The sequence below is a fragment of the Malus domestica genome, chromosome 05, assembly GCF_042453785.1.
Source record: "Malus domestica chromosome 05, GDT2T_hap1".
NCBI lineage: Eukaryota > Viridiplantae > Streptophyta > Magnoliopsida > Rosales > Rosaceae > Malus > Malus domestica.
In genome coordinates this window covers 5,361,744-5,383,199 of record NC_091665.1, presented here as the reverse complement: position 1 = coordinate 5,383,199, position 21,456 = coordinate 5,361,744, and the positions used below count along the sequence as shown (strand labels likewise).

At 35.8% G+C, this 21,456-nt stretch overlaps 1 protein-coding gene and 1 long non-coding RNA gene across 3 annotated transcripts; one reads left to right on the top strand and one right to left on the bottom strand.

The window, feature by feature from the left end:
• Window positions 1-7,832: 7,832 nt before the first annotated feature.
• Window positions 7,833-10,696, top strand: LOC114824744 (uncharacterized). Its single transcript, XR_003773046.2, has 4 exons — window positions 7,833-7,969; window positions 9,748-9,792; window positions 10,045-10,124; window positions 10,326-10,696. It is a non-coding gene; the product is annotated as an uncharacterized lncRNA (long non-coding RNA).
• Window positions 10,697-18,424: 7,728 nt separating this feature from the next.
• On the bottom strand, window positions 18,425-21,247 carry LOC103436104 (ethylene-responsive transcription factor ABR1-like). Of its 2 annotated transcripts, NM_001328939.1 has the most exon segments (5): window positions 18,425-18,613; window positions 18,615-18,952; window positions 18,955-18,961; window positions 18,963-19,397; window positions 19,988-20,582. In NM_001328939.1, coding segments are annotated over 5 exon segments (1,413 nt in total). In that variant the 5' UTR covers window positions 20,556-20,582; the 3' UTR covers window positions 18,425-18,548.
• Window positions 21,248-21,456: the final 209 nt, after the last annotated feature.

The following is a 21,456-nucleotide window of genomic DNA, read 5'->3' as shown; positions in this document are numbered from 1 at the left end:
CCTTGGAAATAGAGTATTTGGATTCTGAGTATTAGTTTCACTTCTTCAAGGTCAGAGCTTGACCAGAGAATTTAGGTTGAATACCTCAAAAGCGAGGGGGCAATGTTTAGGCCCAAAATATTGGTTTGGGCCGAGTATGGAATCATTCTCGGCCTAGAAGGATTTGTTATTAAGGGTCGTCTTGTTCATGGGCCGCTTAATTAGAGTCGGCCGAGCCCATTGGGAAAATGAGCGGCCTGGATAGGGAAGAGGTGTGGAAATTCTACGTTTAACAGAAATCCTAATATGATAAGGAGTCCTGGTGAGATAAGGAGATCGAGACACATTTTGAATACGGCCTGATAGAAATACTAGGTCCAAAATCCTGATAGGAGTAGGAGTAGTCGAGATGGTGTTTGGTTAGAAGAAAAAGTCCTAATCCGAGTAGGGTTTAACTACTCGGATTAACTCTACTTAAGAAGTATCTGATGCTATAAATAGAAGAGGTTGTGTATTGTTCAAGTCTCTCCAATTCAACACACAACTTCCCTACGTAAACTCTCTCAACACCTTTGAGATTTTTTATTTTCTCTTTTCGCTGACACATCTTCCATTGGCATCAACAGCACTGTGAAAGCAACCGATGACATCTTCAGTCGGCATAGATAGCTTTGTCGTCGTAGAATCAGTCGATCTCACAGTATCTTCCATTGGCATCAACAACACTACGGCGAGGATGGTTAGTTACCTATCCAAGTCTCAGTCGAGAATGATTTCTGAATCCTTATTGATCAAGGTCATCTCATTAGCCTTCTCGGCGAAGTGAGGTGTTACAGCTTACTGAGCTCGACGCATTGCACGCCAAGTTATTTTATGATTGGATACTCTCAAGTGGGATTTAGAGTTCGGCATTCAGATGGTCGAACCACGTTCACTATTAAAACTTATATCCGTTTTGAGTATTTGTGCCCTTACACTTTGGTGTCGATTCGGCGTGAGTTTACTCTGACGAATACCATCACTGTGACTGAATCCAATGACGATGATTCGTGAACTTCGTAAGAATAGTAGCCTTGTCTTCAGGTTCGAGAACCCAAGAGGCCGAGACGTGTTCCTTCCTCGGTCGTAATTACAAGATGCAGAAGTCAGCCGCGCACCCAACGCAACATCAACAAATTTTACTCCTCAGCCGAGCTCGGCCGACGAGTTGGCACGCCCCGTATTCAACCGAATGATGTAGTTAGCTTATAGATTACTCGATCTGCGCGCCACGTAGTAATATACTGGGCCGAGGTCCTTAATTTCAAATTTCTGAGTCAACAGAGCAATCAACCGAGATATAACTACTTGATTATCACTAATTAATACAATATCATCAACATAAAGTAAAATGACCAGGTCACACTTAACGCAATGAAAAGTAAATAAGGAATGGTCCACTTGATTTTGAGCAAACCCTTGTCGAATGACTAAACCACTGAAACCAGGCACTGAAACCTGTTTGAGGCCATAATTGCCCTTTGGAGGTTACACATAATTGAGCCGTTGAGAGTCAACAAAACCAGTGGGTTGTACCATGTAGATATCCTCACTAAGATAGCCATGCAAGAACACATTCTTGACATCCAACTGGCGAAATGATCATCCACAAGTAACAACAAGACTAAGAACCAAGCGAATGATGGCAGGTTTGACCAGGGGACTGAAGGTCTCCTCAATAATCAAATATTTGTTGCTGATGATACCCTTTGGCCATGAGACGGGCTTTATAACGTTTTTAGAACCATCATCATGACTCTTGACTTTAAATACCCATTTACAACCAGCATCATTCTAGTGAAGAGAAGGCACAAGAGACCAAGTTTATTTTTAGCAAGGCATTAAACCTTAGTCACAGAGGTACATCATTCCAGAATACGAAATGCCTGAGTAAAACAAGTAGGCTATATGGGGCAGTAAGAGTAGTATTGGAACTTAATCTTTACTTCAGCATTGTCATAAGATTACAAATTGATGATGAACTATACAAAGCATGTAAATACCCCAGTAGTATGAGAGAAGATATATGTTTGTAAATATGCGGAAGCCATTGAAGCTAAACAAAGAGAAGTCTTCTACTTACTTTGGAACCTGAATCTTAATCTAGTAATATGACTAGTGGCTGGTGTTTGAGCATGTTTTCAAGTAAGCAGGGACCTTTCTCTTATTGACGAAAAACCTTAACTACCTCCCATCTATCGAGGGATGTAGCTGGTATCCTTAATGTCCAATATAAAAAGTTATGGAATTGCCCACAAAGTAGTGGAATTACCCATGACTCTAAACATGTCGTTCGCTAGTTCCACCAAGGAATTGATCAATATTAACTAATTCTTTAAAGGATAACGTCTAGTACTGTTGGTGTAGAGTTTGGGGGTATAAAAGACCCTATTTTGGAACAAGTCACCTTCGAGTGGGAAATGCGGACATAAGTTGATCTGAAGCAACAAGGGCTGCTAGAAATGGGCTGAGCTAAAGAGACGGGCCAAAGATGGAGGTGGTAGGTGCTAGAGACACATGGGAAATAGGCTGAAACACAGGTCCAGCCATGTGGTAACCTGGAGAAGAAGCTGCAAGAGCTTGCATCATCGGTAGCATGGGCGTGGGCCCAGTCATGTAATACCCATGAAGCAGCAGGGTGTGTTCCGAGACAGTGCTAGGGGCAGTAGACTGAGCAAACGTAAATGTGTTTTTGTCAAAAATCACATGGCAAGAGATCTACACACAACTAGTGGCAGGATCAAGACACTAGTAACCCTTGTATTGTCAGTTGTAACTTAAACAAACATATTCTTTGGAACAAGATGCCAATTTGTTAGTGATATAATTCCCTCTGTACGGGTAACAATACATGAACAACCAAAACGTTCTAAAAGAGCTAAGATCAGGAAGGCAACTGTAAAGATGGGCTATAAGGGCTAAACCAACTGAGGATAACAAACAGGAGAATATTAATAAGAAAATCTGCGATGAGAGCCGCTTCAACCTAAAGGGACAAAGAAGCATTAGAAGAATTAAGGAAAAGATGAATGGTTATGGCAATATGACAATGTTTGTGTTCCGCTAGGCCATTTAGTTGTAGAGTGTGGGGACAAGAGATATGATGTACGATGCCATGGATATGGAAAAATCACAAAAGATGTGATTCACATACTTTGTGCCATTATCACTTTGAAAAAAATGTAATAGAAATGTTGAAAATATTGCCAACCATAAGATAAAGACTTTTAAAGTGGGAGAAGACATCATTTTTATTATGCATAGGGGAAATCTACGAGTATTGACTATAATAATCTTTAAAAAGAACATAATACTTAAATCCAGTAACCTAAATATTAGGAGTCATCCATGCATCAAAGGGAAAAGGTGCAATGAATTAAAGCACAAGGCTTACAAAATAACTTAGGAGACCTAGATAAACCTAAATTTAAATGAGAAAATACTTCATTGAACAGATGACCAAGACGCGAATGCCAAATAGAGGGGGATGCGGCATGGAAGGCAGACAAATGAGACGAACTATGCGGCATAGGTTTAAGAGGGGGAGGCGGCATGGAAGGCAAACAAACGAGACGAACTATGCGGCATAGGTTTAAGAGGTTATAGATCATCTTTAGAATTGCCCTGAAATAGAGGATAACCAAATCGTAAGTCTGTAATAAGAGAACCATAAGGAAAACTAGTAACAACATTATTATTATTACGAGTGAACTTAGAAGCAGAAAATAGATTCTTTTTCAAACTAGGAACATGCAAACATCTTTAAGAGTGAATTTAGATGAACCCAGGGGAAGGGAAATTGTACCACTATTAGCAATAGGAAGGGCATCTCCGTCACCAATAATTGACAGAAGTATTACCAGTATAAGGGTGATGATCCTGAAGAGCACCACAATTGTTGGTCATAAGATAGGTAGCACCAGTGTCAAGAAACCAAGTTGGATCTAAACCATAGCCTGGAGCAACATGAAACCCAACGATGGAGCAGTAGGACGATGAATGCATGCTGTGACATGATGACCTAGCGAGTTCCAATAAGTGCACCAAAAGGAGGGCGGAGCACCAAGGACACATAGACACGTAAAGTTGGGTGGATGACCCTAAAATGAGACATCACGACCACTCACATAGCCACGCAAAAAGCTACCACGACCACAATGCTAGGAAGAATGAGAAAGTCGATTAGGGCATGGAAGAGGGTGATCGGTACAATGTGCCTGGTGGGGAACATAAGCATGGGCTAAGGCACTAGGTGCCGGAGGACCCACGACTTGATGCACAAAAACAGTCAGGGCATGTTGTTGCTGCTGTTAAACAAAGAACGCGTAAGCATCAAGGGTAGAGTCGAGAATGTAGGTCATTGAAGGTGGGTAGGAGAGGAAAATTGAGCATTTTTTTTCTTTGGGGTTTTGCTACTTGACGTGATTTTAATGAGGCATCCATCCTGGGCTAGTTATACCTTTGTGTGCATTTTACTTTTCGTCTTGAAGCCGTTTAGTTTTGACTTAATTTGAGTTCTTACTTTTCTCTTTAGATTATAAGTTTTTATCCTACCCTGAGTTTTACCATAGTGAGGTTTTGTGAGTTGTACTACTTATGCATTATTTCATTTGTTTTGAGACTCACATTCACTCATTTTACCGAAGAATTCATCAACTGTTTTGATGTGACATTTGCTTGAGTATTTACACACTGAAGGGAGAGTGTTGGGGTCTAAATTCATTAGAAGTGTGATTGTCTAAATCCCTATAGGATTCTATAGTATCTTTTATATAGTTTCCTAGTTGTAATGTATTACTTAAAAGACAAAGATTCTCTCTTCCTTACTGCTATAAATTAAGACACAATGGGGTGAGAAATCATACTACAAAATCACCAAATTCTCTCTTCTCTCTTCTTGCCGCCGACCACGGTCTGCCAATTTTTCCTCAGTAAAATAAGCCTACAACACTTTTTAGTGTTTAGAGAGTAGCTAATTTTCACACTTTTTGTAGTCTCTCACAAATTTGTTTTATATTTTTAGTTATAAAAATTTAATAAATCCAATGAAAAGAACTTCAAGACTTGGATAAGATGTGAGTGAAAAAAAAATTGTGTTTATTATTATTTTATTTTTTTTTGAACAAATGATATTATCTACACTAAAAGGGTGGAGGAGTGTGCTAAGCCTCATAATGGGCTAGCAATAATTTGATTTAAATTCTTATTTGGCGAAAATCGAACCTAAGAACTCATCTCTTGTGTTCTGTATTTCTTCAACTTTCTTCCCACCGCCTTTCTTAACCTTTGGTCATCCTTCTTATATGTCTCTTACATTTTCCCTATTTAACGAATAAGAATACTAAAAAATCAAAAACAAAATATTTACCAAAACAAAGTATAAAGGATAAATTATTAAGCAATCAAAAGTATGTAAGCTAAAGCCTAATCCATTCCGCCACTCAATATTAAGGTCTTGTGGTATTATTCTTCACTTTGAAGTGAGAGGTCTTAGGTTCGAATATGGTGGATGGCAAATTCGATACTAAATTAGGCTGTTAATTGTGTGATTCTACCGAACTTCTACTTCTCTTAATATAAAAATATCAATATATTAAATAAAATATATATAAAAAAAATCGCCCCGATATACGAGAAGATCCCATCTGCGTAATGGTAGGCGAACCACAAACAATGTTCCTCCCAAGCCGTGAAACACACATTTTCGGCGGTTTCCTTTTAGGCAGTTATCAATAATTAAAAACCAAGAACCAAGAATTACAGGATGTGTCCAAATATGTGCTTATCAAACTCGTGCCTTCTGATGCGTATCCCTCATATCTATTGTCCCATGCTTCCTTGGATGAGGTATATTGCAATATACATAGTTGCCCCTCAGGTTTGAGGTCTATTGCAATATTATACAACATCTTTAAAACTTTTCACTTTCATACCTCAAGTACTATTTTATTTCAATTTCATACAACCGTTACATTTTCCATCCATGGATCTGTTAAATGCTAACGTGGCTGCCACATATATGCCATGTGGCTGCCAAATGTCTGACACGTGGCAAATAAAATATTTTTTTTTAAAAAAAAAAACCTGAAATTGGAAGAAGAAGAAGAAAAAAAGAAAGGACCGAACCCCCTGCAACCCAGAAGAAGAATGAGGAAGAAGAAGGAGGAAGAAGAAGGAGGAAGAAGAAGAAGAGAAGAAGAAGGAGGAGGAGGAGGAAGAAGAAGAAGAAGAAGAAAAGAAAAAAAAAGGGACCGAACCCAGAAGAAGAAGGAGGAAGAAGAAGAAGAGAAGAAGAAAGAGGAGGAGGAGGAAGAAGAAGAAGAAGATATAAAAAATAAAAAAAAGGACCAAACCCCCTGCAACCCAAAAGAAGGAGGAAGAAGAAGAAGAGAAGAAGAAAGATGAGGAGGAGGAAGAAGAAGAAGAAGAAGAAAAATAAATGAAAGGGACCGAACCCAGAAGAAGGAGGAGGAAGAAGAAGAAGAAAAAAAAAAGACCGAACCAGAAGTAGGAAGAAGAAGAAGAGAATAAGAAAGAGGAGGAGGAGGAAGAAGAAGAAGAAGAAGAAGAAGAAGAAAAAAAAGACCGAACCCCCTGCAACCCAGAAGAAGAAGGAAGAAGAAGAATGAGGAAGAAGAAGAAGAGAAGAAGAAGGAGGAGGAGGAAGAAGAAGAAGAAGAAAAAAAAAAGGACCGAACCCAGAAGAAGAAGGAAGAAGAAGAAGAAGAAGAGAAGAAGAAAGAGGATGAGGAGGAGGAAGAAGAAGAAGAAGAAGAAAAAAAAAAGGATTGAACCCCCTGCAACCCAGAAGAAGGAGGAAGAAGAAGAAAGAGAAGGAGGAGGAAGAAGAAGAAGAAGAAGAAAAAAAAAAGACCAAACCAGAATGAGGAAGAAGAAGAAGAGAAGAAGAAAGAGGAGGAGGAGAAAGAAGAAGAAGAAGGAAAAAAAAAAAAAAGGATGATCGAACCCCTTGCAACCCAGAAGAAGAAGGAGGACGAGAAAGAAGAGTAGGAGGAGGAGGAAGAAGAAGAAGAAAAAAAAAAAGGGGACCGAACCTAGAAGGAGAAGAAGAAGAAAAGAAAAAAAGATATGTGGCAAACAGGTTTTTTAAAAAAAATTAAAAAAAATTTTATTTGTCACATGGTAGACATTTGGCAGCCGCGTGCCATATATGTGGCAACCACGTCAGCATTTAACAGATTCATGGATGGAAAATGTAACGGTTGTATGAAATTGAAATAAAATAGTACTTGAGGTATGAAAGTGAAAAGTTTTAAAGATGTTGTATAAGATTGCAATAGACCTCAAACCTGAGGGACTACTATGTAATTTACCCTATTATAAATATACTAAAACCCAACACAAAAACACTGTTCATTAACAGTGTTCTTCCATTTTCACCCTGCTTCTTTTTTGTTATATCAACTTTGCCCTTTCTTCCCACACGGTTTTAGACCTAGTTTGAGAGTGAGGTGCTTAAAAAAAAGCACCCATGAAAAAAAGCTGTGAGGGTTTTAGGTGTTTGGTAAACTGAAAAAAAAGGGCTTATTTTGGAAGCTGCTGTGAGAATAAGCTGAAATCAAAGGAAAAAGCTGAAGCTGCTATTTGCAGCTTTGAAAAATTGGTTTTTTTTCAAAGCACATGGAGCTATAGTGCTTCTTTAACAAAAAGACCCACTATTAGATTGCTTTTTTTTCCAAAAGCACTTTTACAAAAAAGTTTACCAAACACTCTGGTGATTTATTTCACAGCCGCTTATTCTTACAGCACAGCCGCTTATTCTCACAGCAACTTTTTTTCAAAGCACAGCAATACCAAACCAGCCTTTATATCTCGACCCACCTTTCCCCCACCCTTTCAGACGCTGCTCTTCCCTTACTCCCTCCTCGCCTCACTTTTCTCTGCACCAAGCAGCTCGATTTAGGGCTTCACCATTTCTCTTCGAATCAAGGTCTCTATTTCTCTTCCTATTTTGTGTTCCCTATTGCATTTTCGTATTTTTCTGCTAAAGTTTCCAATTGCTTGATTAAATCGTTAATTAATCTGTTTTTTTTTTTCCGTGAAATATTTGGGAAATCGGACCAGAAAGGGATCGAATCGCATTAATTAGCTAATTTTCCATCTCATCCGATTGTAAATTGGTTTAATTGAACTTTAATTTCGTTCAAAGTTTCTAGCTTTCGGTTTCGTAGGAAAATTTCTTATTTATCGGGTTTTCATCTTTGTAGGATATTGCTGACGAGGTGTTTGTTTAAATTCCGCAAAGGGACCAATGTTTGTGTAAATTGCAGTGGGTCTTCGTTGCTGCTTACTGGGTTACTGTTAGAAAGACAAAATAACTTTTCTGAGCATTTGGGTCGGTCTGTGGTCTGAGTGTTGGTTTTGATTTCGCAATATTTTTGCACAATGCCTGCTTATTGTTTGCTTTTTTGATAAAATGGTGTCATAATCCCATGAATTAGGACCTTTCCAAATTCCAAATTAAGTTTTTCAGCATGCGTTACCGACTGTCAAGCATTTGCATCTGAAAATTGTCGACTACATGTGTGGAACAGCGTTACAAAGAAATCTTTGTTAAGTAAAAATTGAATGGGATATAAAGATATATCTCAACTGCTGATTATAAATATTACTTTTTCTTTGATATTTGCTGAATTTATAGATGGAAGAGTTGTTAAAGAACCAGATATTTGCAGTACATGCACTTTCTGGTGTAGGGTGGGTGGCATTAGGCACAGCTCTTACTTACCCTCTTAAAATTCTGTGACTTTTTGCTTTTGTGTCCAGTAAATTGAAATCTTTGGTTCAGCCGAGCTGTGTATTAGTTAGGTTCAGTTGCATGGATTTTGTTTTTAAGATCAGCAAACAATTTGGGATTGAAATTTTTGTATTTTTTCATTCGTAGTTATGTTAGTACTTATTACTGGATGGACTCTAAGATCTTGGATCGAATTAACGGTGCTCATCCCTCCAAATTTTTGTTTATATTGTAGAGTAGATGTATTAATGGGATACATGTCTAAATTCTGTAGAAGGCCTTCTCAATCTATTATCTACAATTCATTCTCATTATTATTCAATTTCACAGTTCTTATCAAGTTCTTTTCCACCAACTCACTCAATCCACCGCCAATTCACCCAAATCCGATGAAGTATAAATACACGAAAAAGGAGATCATTTTTAATTTAGAGGGTTTTGTTTGTGTGTTTGGATCCTCGGTGTAACTAGATAACTTGGTTCTCTTTTCATTTTGAGGAAATAGCGGTTTTTTAGGGTTCTGTGTGCAGCCTTCAGAGTTTAGTGGTGCTTGCTTTCAATCTGTTTTCAAGAATATTGTTTTGTGAAGTGATGAGGCAATCAGATTTCTGGGGTTGATAAAATTGTTTGGTGTGATGCTCTTTCTTTGTTTATATTAATTGAGTTTATAATGTACTTTAAAACCTGAATTATAGATTTGTTTTCCGTATTGAATGTCAAATTATCAGTGTATAGATACAAAAAATGATTTCAGTGTATGTATTTTTATGAGTTTATAATGGTATAATAATTTGTATCAAAAAAAATACAAATGACAAATTGTGACAAAATTATGTTTGGCAAGATAAAATTTCTATGTCAAATGGTGAAGTATCACGAGTTGGTTTCCAGTTTTAATGTTCTTATTATGTGTTGTCTTTGCTTTCATAAATTGATACTTTATTGATGATAAAACTGATTTGGTTTTGCAGACCATAATTTTTAAGCAACAAAATTAAGCTGGAAATTAAATTGAGGTATGAATGCTTCCCCTTATTCAGGTTATTCAATTGATCTTTTCCTTTTCTGGATTTTATTTTTGAATGTTGTTTGATAAAACTAATTTGGTTTTGTAGATTAAGATTTTTAAGCGAGAAAATCAAGTTGGAAATTCAATTGAAATTGTAATGAATTTGCAAATTTGTCAAGTATATCTTACATTCGTGGTTCCATATTCACTTTACCCATAACTATTGAATTTTGTCTCTTGACTGGATGGATTTTTATAGTTTCCAGGATCTACAATTGCAAATCCTTTGATGGATAAAACACAGAGGACCAGCTACGCTTATAGAGCTTCTTTAGCATCGTAAGTTAAAATTGCATATCATTTTTTTGCTTCATGGAATTCATTATGTTTAATAGTATACCAAGTATGTGATACCAATTTTTATCTTAGCAGTTTCTAACAATTTGTAAAGTACGATAAATGTGTAGAAGTTTGAATTATACATATGAAAGTTTCATCTATTATACTTTTTAACAATCATTCACAAGTAATGCTATCCAGAGTAAAAAGGTCATACCCAGTGCACAAGGCTCCCGCTTTACGCAGGGTCTGGGAGAGGTGAATGTTGGCTAGCCTTACCCCCATTTATGGAGAGGCTGCTCCCAAGTCTCGAACCCGAGACCTACCGCTCATGGGCGAAGACACTTGCCATTGCACCAAGTGCGACCTCTAATGCTATCCAGAGTGATTCAAAGAATTTCAAGAGCTTCATTCATCCAATTTATGTTCTTCATGTAAAAATTCTTTCAATAAGTTCAAACATCTTTCGGTATAGATAACATTAACATTCTGTAACAATATATTATAGCTTTGAAACATTTTTCCATACAATTTATAATCCCGCAGCAACGCGCGGGCAATTATTTCTAGTACATTCAATTTCTTGTATTCTAATTAAATTAAATTTTCAAAGTAATATTACAATGTAGTAAGTAAAGGATTTCAAATTTGACTCGCAATCTCACATAGATTATAAAAACGTATAATATCTGTATTGATTTTGATACTCAGTAAGTGACTGATTGATAGGTCACAGTGGAATCTTTTTGTTTAGAGTATGGTTGTATCAAAAAATTAAATTAACTTAATACTTTCAAAAATCCACGTACATTGTGTCACCAACCATGATCACTACTTCTCTTCACACGTGTCAAACGGGACCGCATAATATTTTTGAGTTTTGACGTACTTTTATCCGTGTCGCTTTCGAGTGTGCTCCCACGCGGACATTACCCTCTTCGTATAAAAGGATTTCTTTCTTCGCATGTGGAAACTTCAATTTCATATTAACCATGATCATGAAATCCAACTATGATGTAATCATCTAACGATCAACATGATAATACAAGGGAATGGAAACTTTCAAAAAGGATGATCGAGCAATAGCTTATTAGGTCTTAATTTATTAATATTTCTCTTTACGTATCGTACAAGTAAACTAGTTTATAAATCTCAAGTGGTGTGTAGTTTAATTGGTTAAAAACATTTGCTTTTATGGTTGAGATCTTCTGTTCAAATCTCTCTCTACATAATTTAGATAAGTTTAATGTAGGTTATTTTATCATTTGTCCCAAAAAAAAAACTATAGTCCATAAAACGACTTCAAACTTTATGTAAACAAATATATGTTGCACTCTAATGTCATTAGGAATGTGATTGTGTAAATTTTAGTAAATTATGTGTAGGAATTCTATGAGATCTGGAAGATCTTTCCTTGTACAACTTTATTATTTGGAGAGAAAGTTTATCTTGCTTATTAGTATAATTAAATGCACAAAGCATGAGGAATAACATTCACAGAATTCCTTAAGTCCTCTATCTTCTCCTCTCCCTTGCTGATCTCCCTCTTTCTTCCCTCGTTAAATTCATACTACAACAATACAATGATATATTGACATATATCGAACTTTTTGGATGAAGGACTAAGTGAAGACACAAAATGAGTCAGCCATAATAATTTGGAGACGAACCTAAAACTCTAAACTTACAAGTGAAGAAACATCGAATTACATAAAGAGTAATGAGGACCAAGAAAAGTAAAGGAGGATGGATGAATGAAGGAGGATGCATGCAAATAAACTCCTTAAAAAATTTCTGGTTTTATACGTCCCACATCTCTCACCATAGTTGTTCCATCCTTTTCTTCATGTTCTTTGTCACATATATTTCCTTATTGTATCTCTGAAAATGTAAATTAAAAATTAAAATAGTTATAAATTAGGTGCTAGCTAAATAATTTTCTGTTTGACTTATCTTTTGAATAACGTCACATAAAATAGGGTGAGTTGAATAGTATAAAATTAAAAAAGAGGATACGTTTGGTAAGGTGTTGGGAAGAATTAATAAAATAATATGTTGATATATTTAGACTTGATCTTCTTGTATAAGATATTATATGAGATTAAGGCCATAGCCTCTTTAATGCTTCGAGAAAAGTTGAACAACCAAAGCCACAAGAAGGTTATACAAAAAAGATCGGATCAAGCATAAATCTGAAAAACAAATGTTTAGCACGTTCATTGTATCTAGAAGATAGCACGTTTACTCGAAAACAAATGAGAAAGACCCATTTCCATGAAGAAACAGTAAGGTTAGTTTTGGACGTGGGGCTCATATCTGTGGGTTCGTAATTGTAGAGTTCTTAACCTGCTTCATACTATAAAATTCAACTGTATTATGATAGCAATATTATTCTCCACTTGTAAGTGGTAGCTCTTACGTTCGATTCCAGTAAATAGTGAGTTTGTAACTCAATTATGTGTCTCAGTCCAAATCTCTTACTTGTTAGTGTAAATAATATTATTGTGTTGAAAAAATATGTGTCTCAATCCAAATCTCTCACTCGTTAGTGTAAATAATATTATTTTGTTGAAAAAAAAAAACTCATATCCTAGAGGGAAATGATAGTTTAATCCAGAAGTACCATGTAGCACTGTGGAATTACTGGTGAAATATTGAGATGTGAATTAAAAGCTCTTCACTTATATAATTTCTGGGTAATACTTTGGAGTATTGTAGATTTGTTTTAGAGTTTTTGTTTTTTAACAGATACAACCACACACTATACTCATCTAAATTATGGGGACGGAAATTTAAACTTGTAGATGGAAGAACGCATATATTGCTCTAATCAACTTAGCTAAACTAATGTCCACAATTTTTTAGGAGTTATATATAGATGAACTGCAAGTACTATTCTCCATAAAATAAAGAAGAAAATAGATGTTGAAGCTTAGCACTGCATATTAACTGAAGTTTAGGGTTTCTACTTTCAAGTGTTAAAGCTTAAGTCATGGATGATCTATTCTGAATGTATTTCTCATTGATTGCCAAGTAAACTGACGAAAATTAAACCATCTCAAATATTCAAATGAAAGACTGATTCAAAATTTTTACAATATTTGAATTGGTTCTATTTCCGGTATTCTCTTTGAATTTTATAAGTAATATTAAATGGTTGTTCTTGTTTTTTAAGGAATATGATGAATCTGAAATATTCAAGAACAGACGCTATATATACGGTAGGTAGGCTTCTCGATCAAAAATGCGATCTTTCTAATAGTATATTCGTGTACTATATAGTTATATTTAGCTTTCAGCTAAAATAGTTTCTGAGATTAACATAACTCTTTATTTTGGTCTCTGAGATTTAAAATCGATAGAACTGGTCCCTAATTTGTGAATCATCAATCATTTTAGTCATTCTGTAAAAAAAATCTTCGTTAAATAAGGATGAAATGACAAAAATATCTTCATTTTTTATGAAATTATTTTGGCCTATTGTTTATTAAATTGAGACTATTTTTGTTATTTTAGTCCTTATTTAACATAAATAGTTCCTGAAATGACCAAAATGATTGATAGTAAACAAACTCAGGAATCAGTTTTATCGATTTAAAATCATATGAACCATTTTAACCTAAAAGCCAGTTACATTTTGAAGTTCCTAAAACATTGTTCCAGTTTTTACGTTTAATGTAATATCATGTTTGTCACATCTATAATTTTTGTTTTTTTTTTTTTTATAAACTTTCAAATATAAAGTAAATCCCAAATTTTCCATGCAACAGTCTGTCAACAGATTAAGTGCACTTAGGCCAATTTTATTTATTTTTTCAACGCAAAAGAATACATCAAATTCATGTTTTATGTGCTATTAGATGGGACACAATTTTTAGTTATTTCTATGTTATGCTTAGGGCCGGCTCTAAGAGGACCAATGTTTGAATAAACGCTTTAGACCCTACTATTTTTCATGTCTAAATAATAGGGTCTCGACTTGGTTTAATCCCACAGTCCTTAGACAAAAACTTTATAAATCCTAAATAAAGTGTGTCAACCAACCAAGTTATTTATTACTACGATCTAGTAGTATTTTTTTTTTTTTTTTTTACTTGTAAGAGAATAGTTTTATATTCAAATCTTGTAGATGATGAGTTTGAAACCAATTTATCGTTGTATTAAAAAAACACAGTTGTCAACCAAACAAAAAAGGGCAAAACTTTTTCAAACTAAACACTTCATTTGAATCTCTTATTATACTATAACTATTAAAAGATAGCCGATACAATCAGAGGTTGTGCATTTACCTGATATTCGAGGTTCAAAACATCAAAAGAAAAAACATAATGCTTAAAACAAACCAAAAAATACCCTTTCATATTGTAGACAAAACATAGTTAAAGTCATGTTTCGTAGGGAAAAAAAATAACTTCAAACGCAAATTTATTGCACCCTTGTTAGTGCTCCATAGATTAAAATGATTTCTTTCTGGAAAAATTGATTCTTCAAGTGTTTTTCACTAACATTATTGGTTTCAACGAGAACTAAAACGTTAAAGTAAAATATAATAATTTATTTAGAAAACAAAAAAAGTTTGTATTCAAATGTGTGTGGACCTCATGATATAACAATCAAATCTCTCTAAAGTTATATAATTGAGACTGTTGATGCACAAAATCAGTGAGAACTTTGTTACAACAGAAAGTGTTAAGTTTGTGACCTTTGCTAGATTGCTCCGGTCACTATTGTGGATAAGTATGTAAATGTATAGAGACAGAGAAGCAAACACAAGATGTACGTGGTTCAACCAAATTGGCTACGTCCACGGAGTAAAGGAGTTCTCATTAATTGTGAAGGGTTTACACAAGTACATAGGTTCAAGCTCTCCTTTAGTGAGTACTAGTGAATGATTGAGTACAAATGACATTCACTAGCACTCACTAAAGGAGAGCTTGAACCAAGGAGAGCTTGAACTTATGTACTTGTGTAAACCCTTCACAATTAATGAGAACTCCTCTACTCCGTGGACGTAGCCAATCTGGGTGAACCACGTACATCTTGTGTTTGATTCCCTGTCTCTATCAATTTACATACTTATCCACACTAGTGACCGGAGCAATCTAGCTAAGGTCACAAACTTGACACTTTCTGTTGTACCAAAGTCCTCACTGATTTTGTGCATCAACAGAGACCAAACCAATTTTAACTTTAGGGAGGTTATTACCTATTGGCTTTTTAGCTAAAATGGTCTCTGAGATGTGCATAACACATCATTTTGGTCCCTGAGATTGAAAATTGAAAATTAATAGAAATGGTCCCTGAGATTGTCCCCCACCCATTATTTTGGTCCTTCCGTTAAAAACTGTGTCAAGTGTCCCGAAGCTCTTGGCTCAAAGTTTAGGCAATTTTCAAAGCTTCGTAACTCAATCGTTTCTTAACCAAATTCGACCCATAATATATCAAAATGAAGATAGGAAAGTGTAGAAAAGATTATACCTATTTGGAAGCCCAATGGTTGCCGAAGATGGTCGGAAAATAGCCTGAAAGGTGATTGGTCCGTAGGAAAATTAGAAAACTCGCCAAAAATTGGGTAAACTTTAAACATTCATAACTTCTTCAATACTCAACTAAATCGAGTGATTTAATAATGAAAAGCATACTTCTCAACAAGATGAAGAGAGTGGTACCTTTCTCCACAGCTAATTTGCCGTATTTTGGCCAGAAAACGGCTCGAAAGTGGCTAACTCTAGACCAAGACAGCCGCTTTCGAGCCGTTTTTCAGCCAGACCAAAATGATTTAGCCGTCGAGAAAGGTATCATTCTCTTCATCTTGTCGAGAAGTATGATTTTCGTTTTTGAATCACTCGATTTTGTTGAGTATTGAAGAAGTTATGAACATGTAAAGTTTACCCAGTTTCCGGCGAGTTTTCCAGTTTTCCCACGGATCAGTCACCTTTTAGGCTATTTTCCGGCCTTATCCGGCAACCATTGGACTTCCAAATAGGTATAATCTTGTTCTACACTTTCCTATCTTCATTTTGATATATTATGGGTCGAATTTGGTTAAGAAACGACTGAGTTATGAAGCTCTGAAAATTGCCCAAACTTTCGGCCAAGAACTTCGAGACACTTAATGGAGTTTTTAATGGAATGATCAAGCTAATGGATGGTGGACAATCTCAGGGACCATTTCTATTGATTTTCAATCTTAAAGACCAAAGTGATGTGTTATGCAAATCTCAGGGACCATTTTGGCTAAAATGCCTTACCTAATAGATGTTTAATTAAAAAATATTTTTATTGACTTATTTCTCCTTAATGAATATTGTATTTCCTAAATAGGATTCTTTGGGCGCGACATATTTTCTTTCTTGTATGTATTTGTACTCATGGACAAGTATAATTGTGTACAGGCGTGTTTCCTTAAAATGGGGATAGATTTTTGTACTCATTTACAATTATAACTATATAGAGGCGTGTTTCCTTAAGATGGAGACGAATATTATACTCATTGACAATTATAACTATATAGAGGTGTGTTTTTTTAAAATGTGACCAAGAAAATTATAACTTATTACCATATGGAATTTACTCCAATACATCAAGTTAGGACAATTTTTTTTATGACTTTATGAGGTTATTTCATTATAGAGTATTACATTTGAGTGGTTTTACTGTAGTTTGCTTGATGTACCTACAATTGTAGGACTTGTAGGCTGGATTAGGCCTAGCACAATATGAGACACGAACCTCATGTCATGCTTTTGACATATGTCTGCTTTTCCTTTAATTTGACTACAATTGGTTATTAGTCATGTTAGTACTACAAAAGAAATAGGAGTGTGATATCCATACACCTCATTTTACTTCTCACACACCCTTCTAATTTTCGGCCATCGTATCGGATGAATTGAAGAAGATCAACGGATAGAAATTAATAAGAGTGTGTGAGAAGTAATTTGGGGTGTGTGGATTGCACATCCCAAGAAATAAAGTCAAGTTAGTACTACAAAAGAAATAAAAAGCAAAGGGGCCTAATTTTTCTTCTATTGATTATTTTCTTGAAATTTTAAAAAATTCTCAAAATTCAAAGTACTTTTCATAGTCTAGTTAGGCTCGAGTCATTCTCGTATTAATTTAAGACTATGACATACTTTGGAGTCAAATCCCAACCTCATAACGTATTTCGGGGTAATAACTGAAAAGAAAGGACACCATTAGATCTTGTGATTACATACATCCCCTCCAACATGGTGGGTTTGAGTCATATTCATATCCCCTAATTTGTACTGGATCGACCATGAATTTACGATTAGTATTGTTTTTCAATATGATCCCATCCACAGTTTAGGTGTGAAGATTAACACAGACAGGGTAAAATGGTCAAATTACAAAGGAGCATATATGGATACCACCCATAACACAAAGAATAATGGAATAAGATCCACTTCGAATTTTTGTGTTTGGAATTTGCAGAGGGGGACATCCCACCATTTAAGAAAGAGAAAGAGAATCGAGTTGTCCAAGTTTTTGAGTTTTATGAAGTTGACGAGTGAGATGTGCTAATAGAGACCGTAACAGTGAAATTGAGAGATCAAAATCTCGATCCCCGAACCCAGACACATAGCTACGGAGTGAATTGAGATGGGCTTCAAACACAAATATCCAAGATGGATCTCAATCCAAAGGATAACCATGAAAGATCACCATCAGCACACACACACACATACAAATATATAACAAATTTAGTTGAATAATTTGAAATTTTTCGTTCATGATATGCACTGAATAGTTTAAAAAAAATCAACGGTTTATATATTGCATAAAAATTTAATAGATTTGCATAAAATATGTGCCCTTGTGATAATTTGAATGTAAAACAAAATACAAATAAGTTAAAAGGAAGGCTTCTACATCTTTCCATAGATGATGACTGAGAGAAGATGTAGACATCAAATCTCTTGAGAAGAGACTAACACCTAAATCCTAAGTACTTCCCTTGTTTTTCTCTCTTTGCTTTACAATAATACTAGCCAATTGCCACACTACTTTTTTATTTAAATAATTAATTTACATATTTAAAAAAAATAAAGAAATGAATTAATGACATGAAACCACCAACTAACGTGGGAGGTTTTGTTTTTTTTTTTTTTTCTATAATTTTAAATATTAAATTCATTCAAAATAAAAATATGTTTAAATACTTTAGCTTCTTTTAGTTCAATTGTAATTTATGAAATTCTTAAAGGACAATTTATGGTATTTTGAAAGTTTCACCATTTTAAGTTGCTCACTTTATATATATTCTGGTTTTCTAATATTAAAGATAGATGACATAAAATTCCAAATAATAGTAATAATAAAACAAAAAACCTACGTGTAAAATACATGGGTGTACTTATGATATTAATCAAAACCTACGAACAAGAAAAATATTCTAAATTAATAAAATAAAGAAAGAAAACAAAAAGTATTCATGAAAGTATCAACTGGATGAGGATGGATTGTTGCCGGAATGAGACCAAGATGGTGCCTGGAAATCAGACGGACCACCCTGGTTCGGATTCTGCGGCTGCCGGAAAAAACCCATTTGCTGATTCTGCTCAGAGAAAAACAGAGGAAATGAAGCAGAGGAGGAGGCAGAGGACGGCAATGCAGAAGATGGAGTGGATGCCGATGCAGGTTGTAGAAAAGAAGATTGAAGTGACGCCAACTGGGAATTGTAGTACATTTTTTGCAGCAAACTTGAGGGTTGCTGTTGTTGTTGCTGCTGTGGATGGAAGTCAGCGGAGCTTTGAAGGAGCTGAGAGTAGTCGAAGTAATCTCGGAGGAGGTCGGAGGAGGGTTGAAAAGCTGGCTGGGAGTGATAGAGCTGCTGTTGTGGTGGTTGTGGAAGCGGCGGTGGCTGCAACGGCTGAGCATATTGTGTTGGTCTAGAATTTGAATTGAAGGTTTGGAGAGTTGGTGGTGGTGGTGGTGGTTGAACGAGTCTGACGTTTTCTGGGAAGTTTAGTTTAGCTCTGTTTCCTCTGAATCTTAGAGCAGCTTCATCGTAGGCTCGGGCGGCTGCCTCCGCCGTGTCGAATGTGCCAAGCCAGACTCTTGCAGCTTTGTGTGGATCGCGTATCTCAGCTGCCCATTTTCCCCAGGGCCTCTGTCTAACTCCCCTGTATCTTCTCTTCCTCTCACCAGTTTCTTCAAATGAAACAGATTCTGTACTTGATGGTGTGGTTGGTACCGCTGTGGTGGCCGAGACGGTGGCGGTGGAAAAATTTGTACTTTCTTCTGTCACTGTATGCAAAAGAATGTATATTTCATTAGCACGATCCGTTAAATATGGTGGCAGACGCTGTTTCATTGCTTTTTTTTTCCTTCTTTTATGAATAATTTTGGAAAAAATAAATTGAAATATGTAAACATGTTAGCCTAAAAAGCTCATGAAATGTAAGTTTTAATCTTCGCAGAATTATGCTAATTAAGGTAAACAAGTAAACAACACACTGTAAGCACATGCAATAATAGATAAAATATATATATATATATATATATATTAACATGTCAATAGTAGAAGATAAACTCATTGCAAATCTTCATATCATTGTTCCACAAAAGAAATCTCTTCAAATCTCAAGAGAAGGAGAAATGATAAGAAGGATGAATGTTTTTAATGGATTAAAGATTGAATAAACAAAATATTTAACAAGCTAAAGAGGTTGATAAGCATAGGAATTTCTGTTTGAATAAAAAAACATAAATGAAATATTTAATTTTTTTTTTCTTCTCAAAACCACTGACTTTCATTAAAAAAACAAAACCCATGTTCTAATCCAAAAAATTAATGAAATAAGGATGATGATTTGGAATATAGATTGAAAACTGACCAGTTGCACTTGCACCACCAGATGGAGACTCTGATTGTGTTCCTCTGTAATCACTATAGCCACCCCTAAAAGCTCTATTACCAGATTCCATGAATTGGGTTTGAGCAGAAGCAGAAGCAGAAGCAGAATCCAAATCTTCTTCGCGCCCTCTCTTTTGACCGACCCAATTGTGAGAACCAGGAGAAGCACTTGAAGAAAAAGCAGCTGACAAAGGAGAAGCAGATGGAAATGAAGAAGAATAAAGTTGGCCGAAACTAGACGTAACTCCACCGCTTCCAACATGTCCCCAGCTGTCGCTGCCTCTCTGTCCGGAAACGACATGCGTCAAAGCCGACACCATCGCCGACATCTCCGTTGCCGCCTGACTGTACCCCAAAAACATTGTCGGCGTCGACAGCGACACGTGCTGTTGATGATACGGCGGCGGCGACTCCAATCCTACGCCGCCGTAGTTGATATTATCAATATCTACAGCAGTAACATCGGTACTATCGTTTTGAGAGCCAAACCTGTCGTATTGACCGCCGCCTCCTGAGCTCCTCTGGTTCGCCACCTTCAGTAAGCACATGTAAAATCCAGCTGCTCTTAGCTTTTTCTGAAATTTTCAGATTTGATGTGAAGTTTTGTTCGACGGAGAGAGAATTTTAAGGCTGACCCAGATCGAGTTTTGACAAATTATGAAGACCCTTCTGAGAGCAACGGCGATATATATGTGGGGAGGACTGGGCAGTTCACAATTCAAACTTGACAAGCCGCCATTAAAACAGTGTAAGCAGTGCGACAATCTTGATTCATTTCATCCACTATGCATCTTTCTGATAATATATATATATATATATATATATTTAACTATTGGGTTTTCTTTTTTGTCACAACTAAAACTTGTTCTTATTTAAGATGTGATATGTGCCAAAAGCCCATCAAAATACAGATGACATAAGCCAACTATGAAGGTAGTGGAGATTATGTTGACACATACAGAGTGGTTTTAATTCGCATATATACACACGGGGCTTATAAAATAATGGGTGGAGAAGTCTGTCGGTGTACTTCTTTGGGAGGAAAGCAAGTAAGAGGAAGGGGTTAGAACTTGGAGAGAGAAACGAGAGAGAGAGAGAGAGAGAGAGAGAAGTTCATCTTGGAATTGTGTTCTCCATTGCAAAGACTATGCCGACATGTAATGCCAGGAATAGAATACCTCATTTATCTTATTCCAAAAGAACCAAAGTTGTCTACTTGCATGTAATTTTAATTTTGGTTTTACAGTTCTTGCCGGATTTGGTTGAAAACCCAACTATATTATGCACGATGATGTTTGGGTGTGACTTTGATTACATTATTTTTTTATTTTGTAATTGTGAGCAAAACTAATACTGCTAAGTCGTATTAATTTAAACGGTAGGAAATCTGTATAATTCTCCTGCCTAAGCCTAATTAACTAGGTCTAAGAGGACTGGTTTAATTTGTTG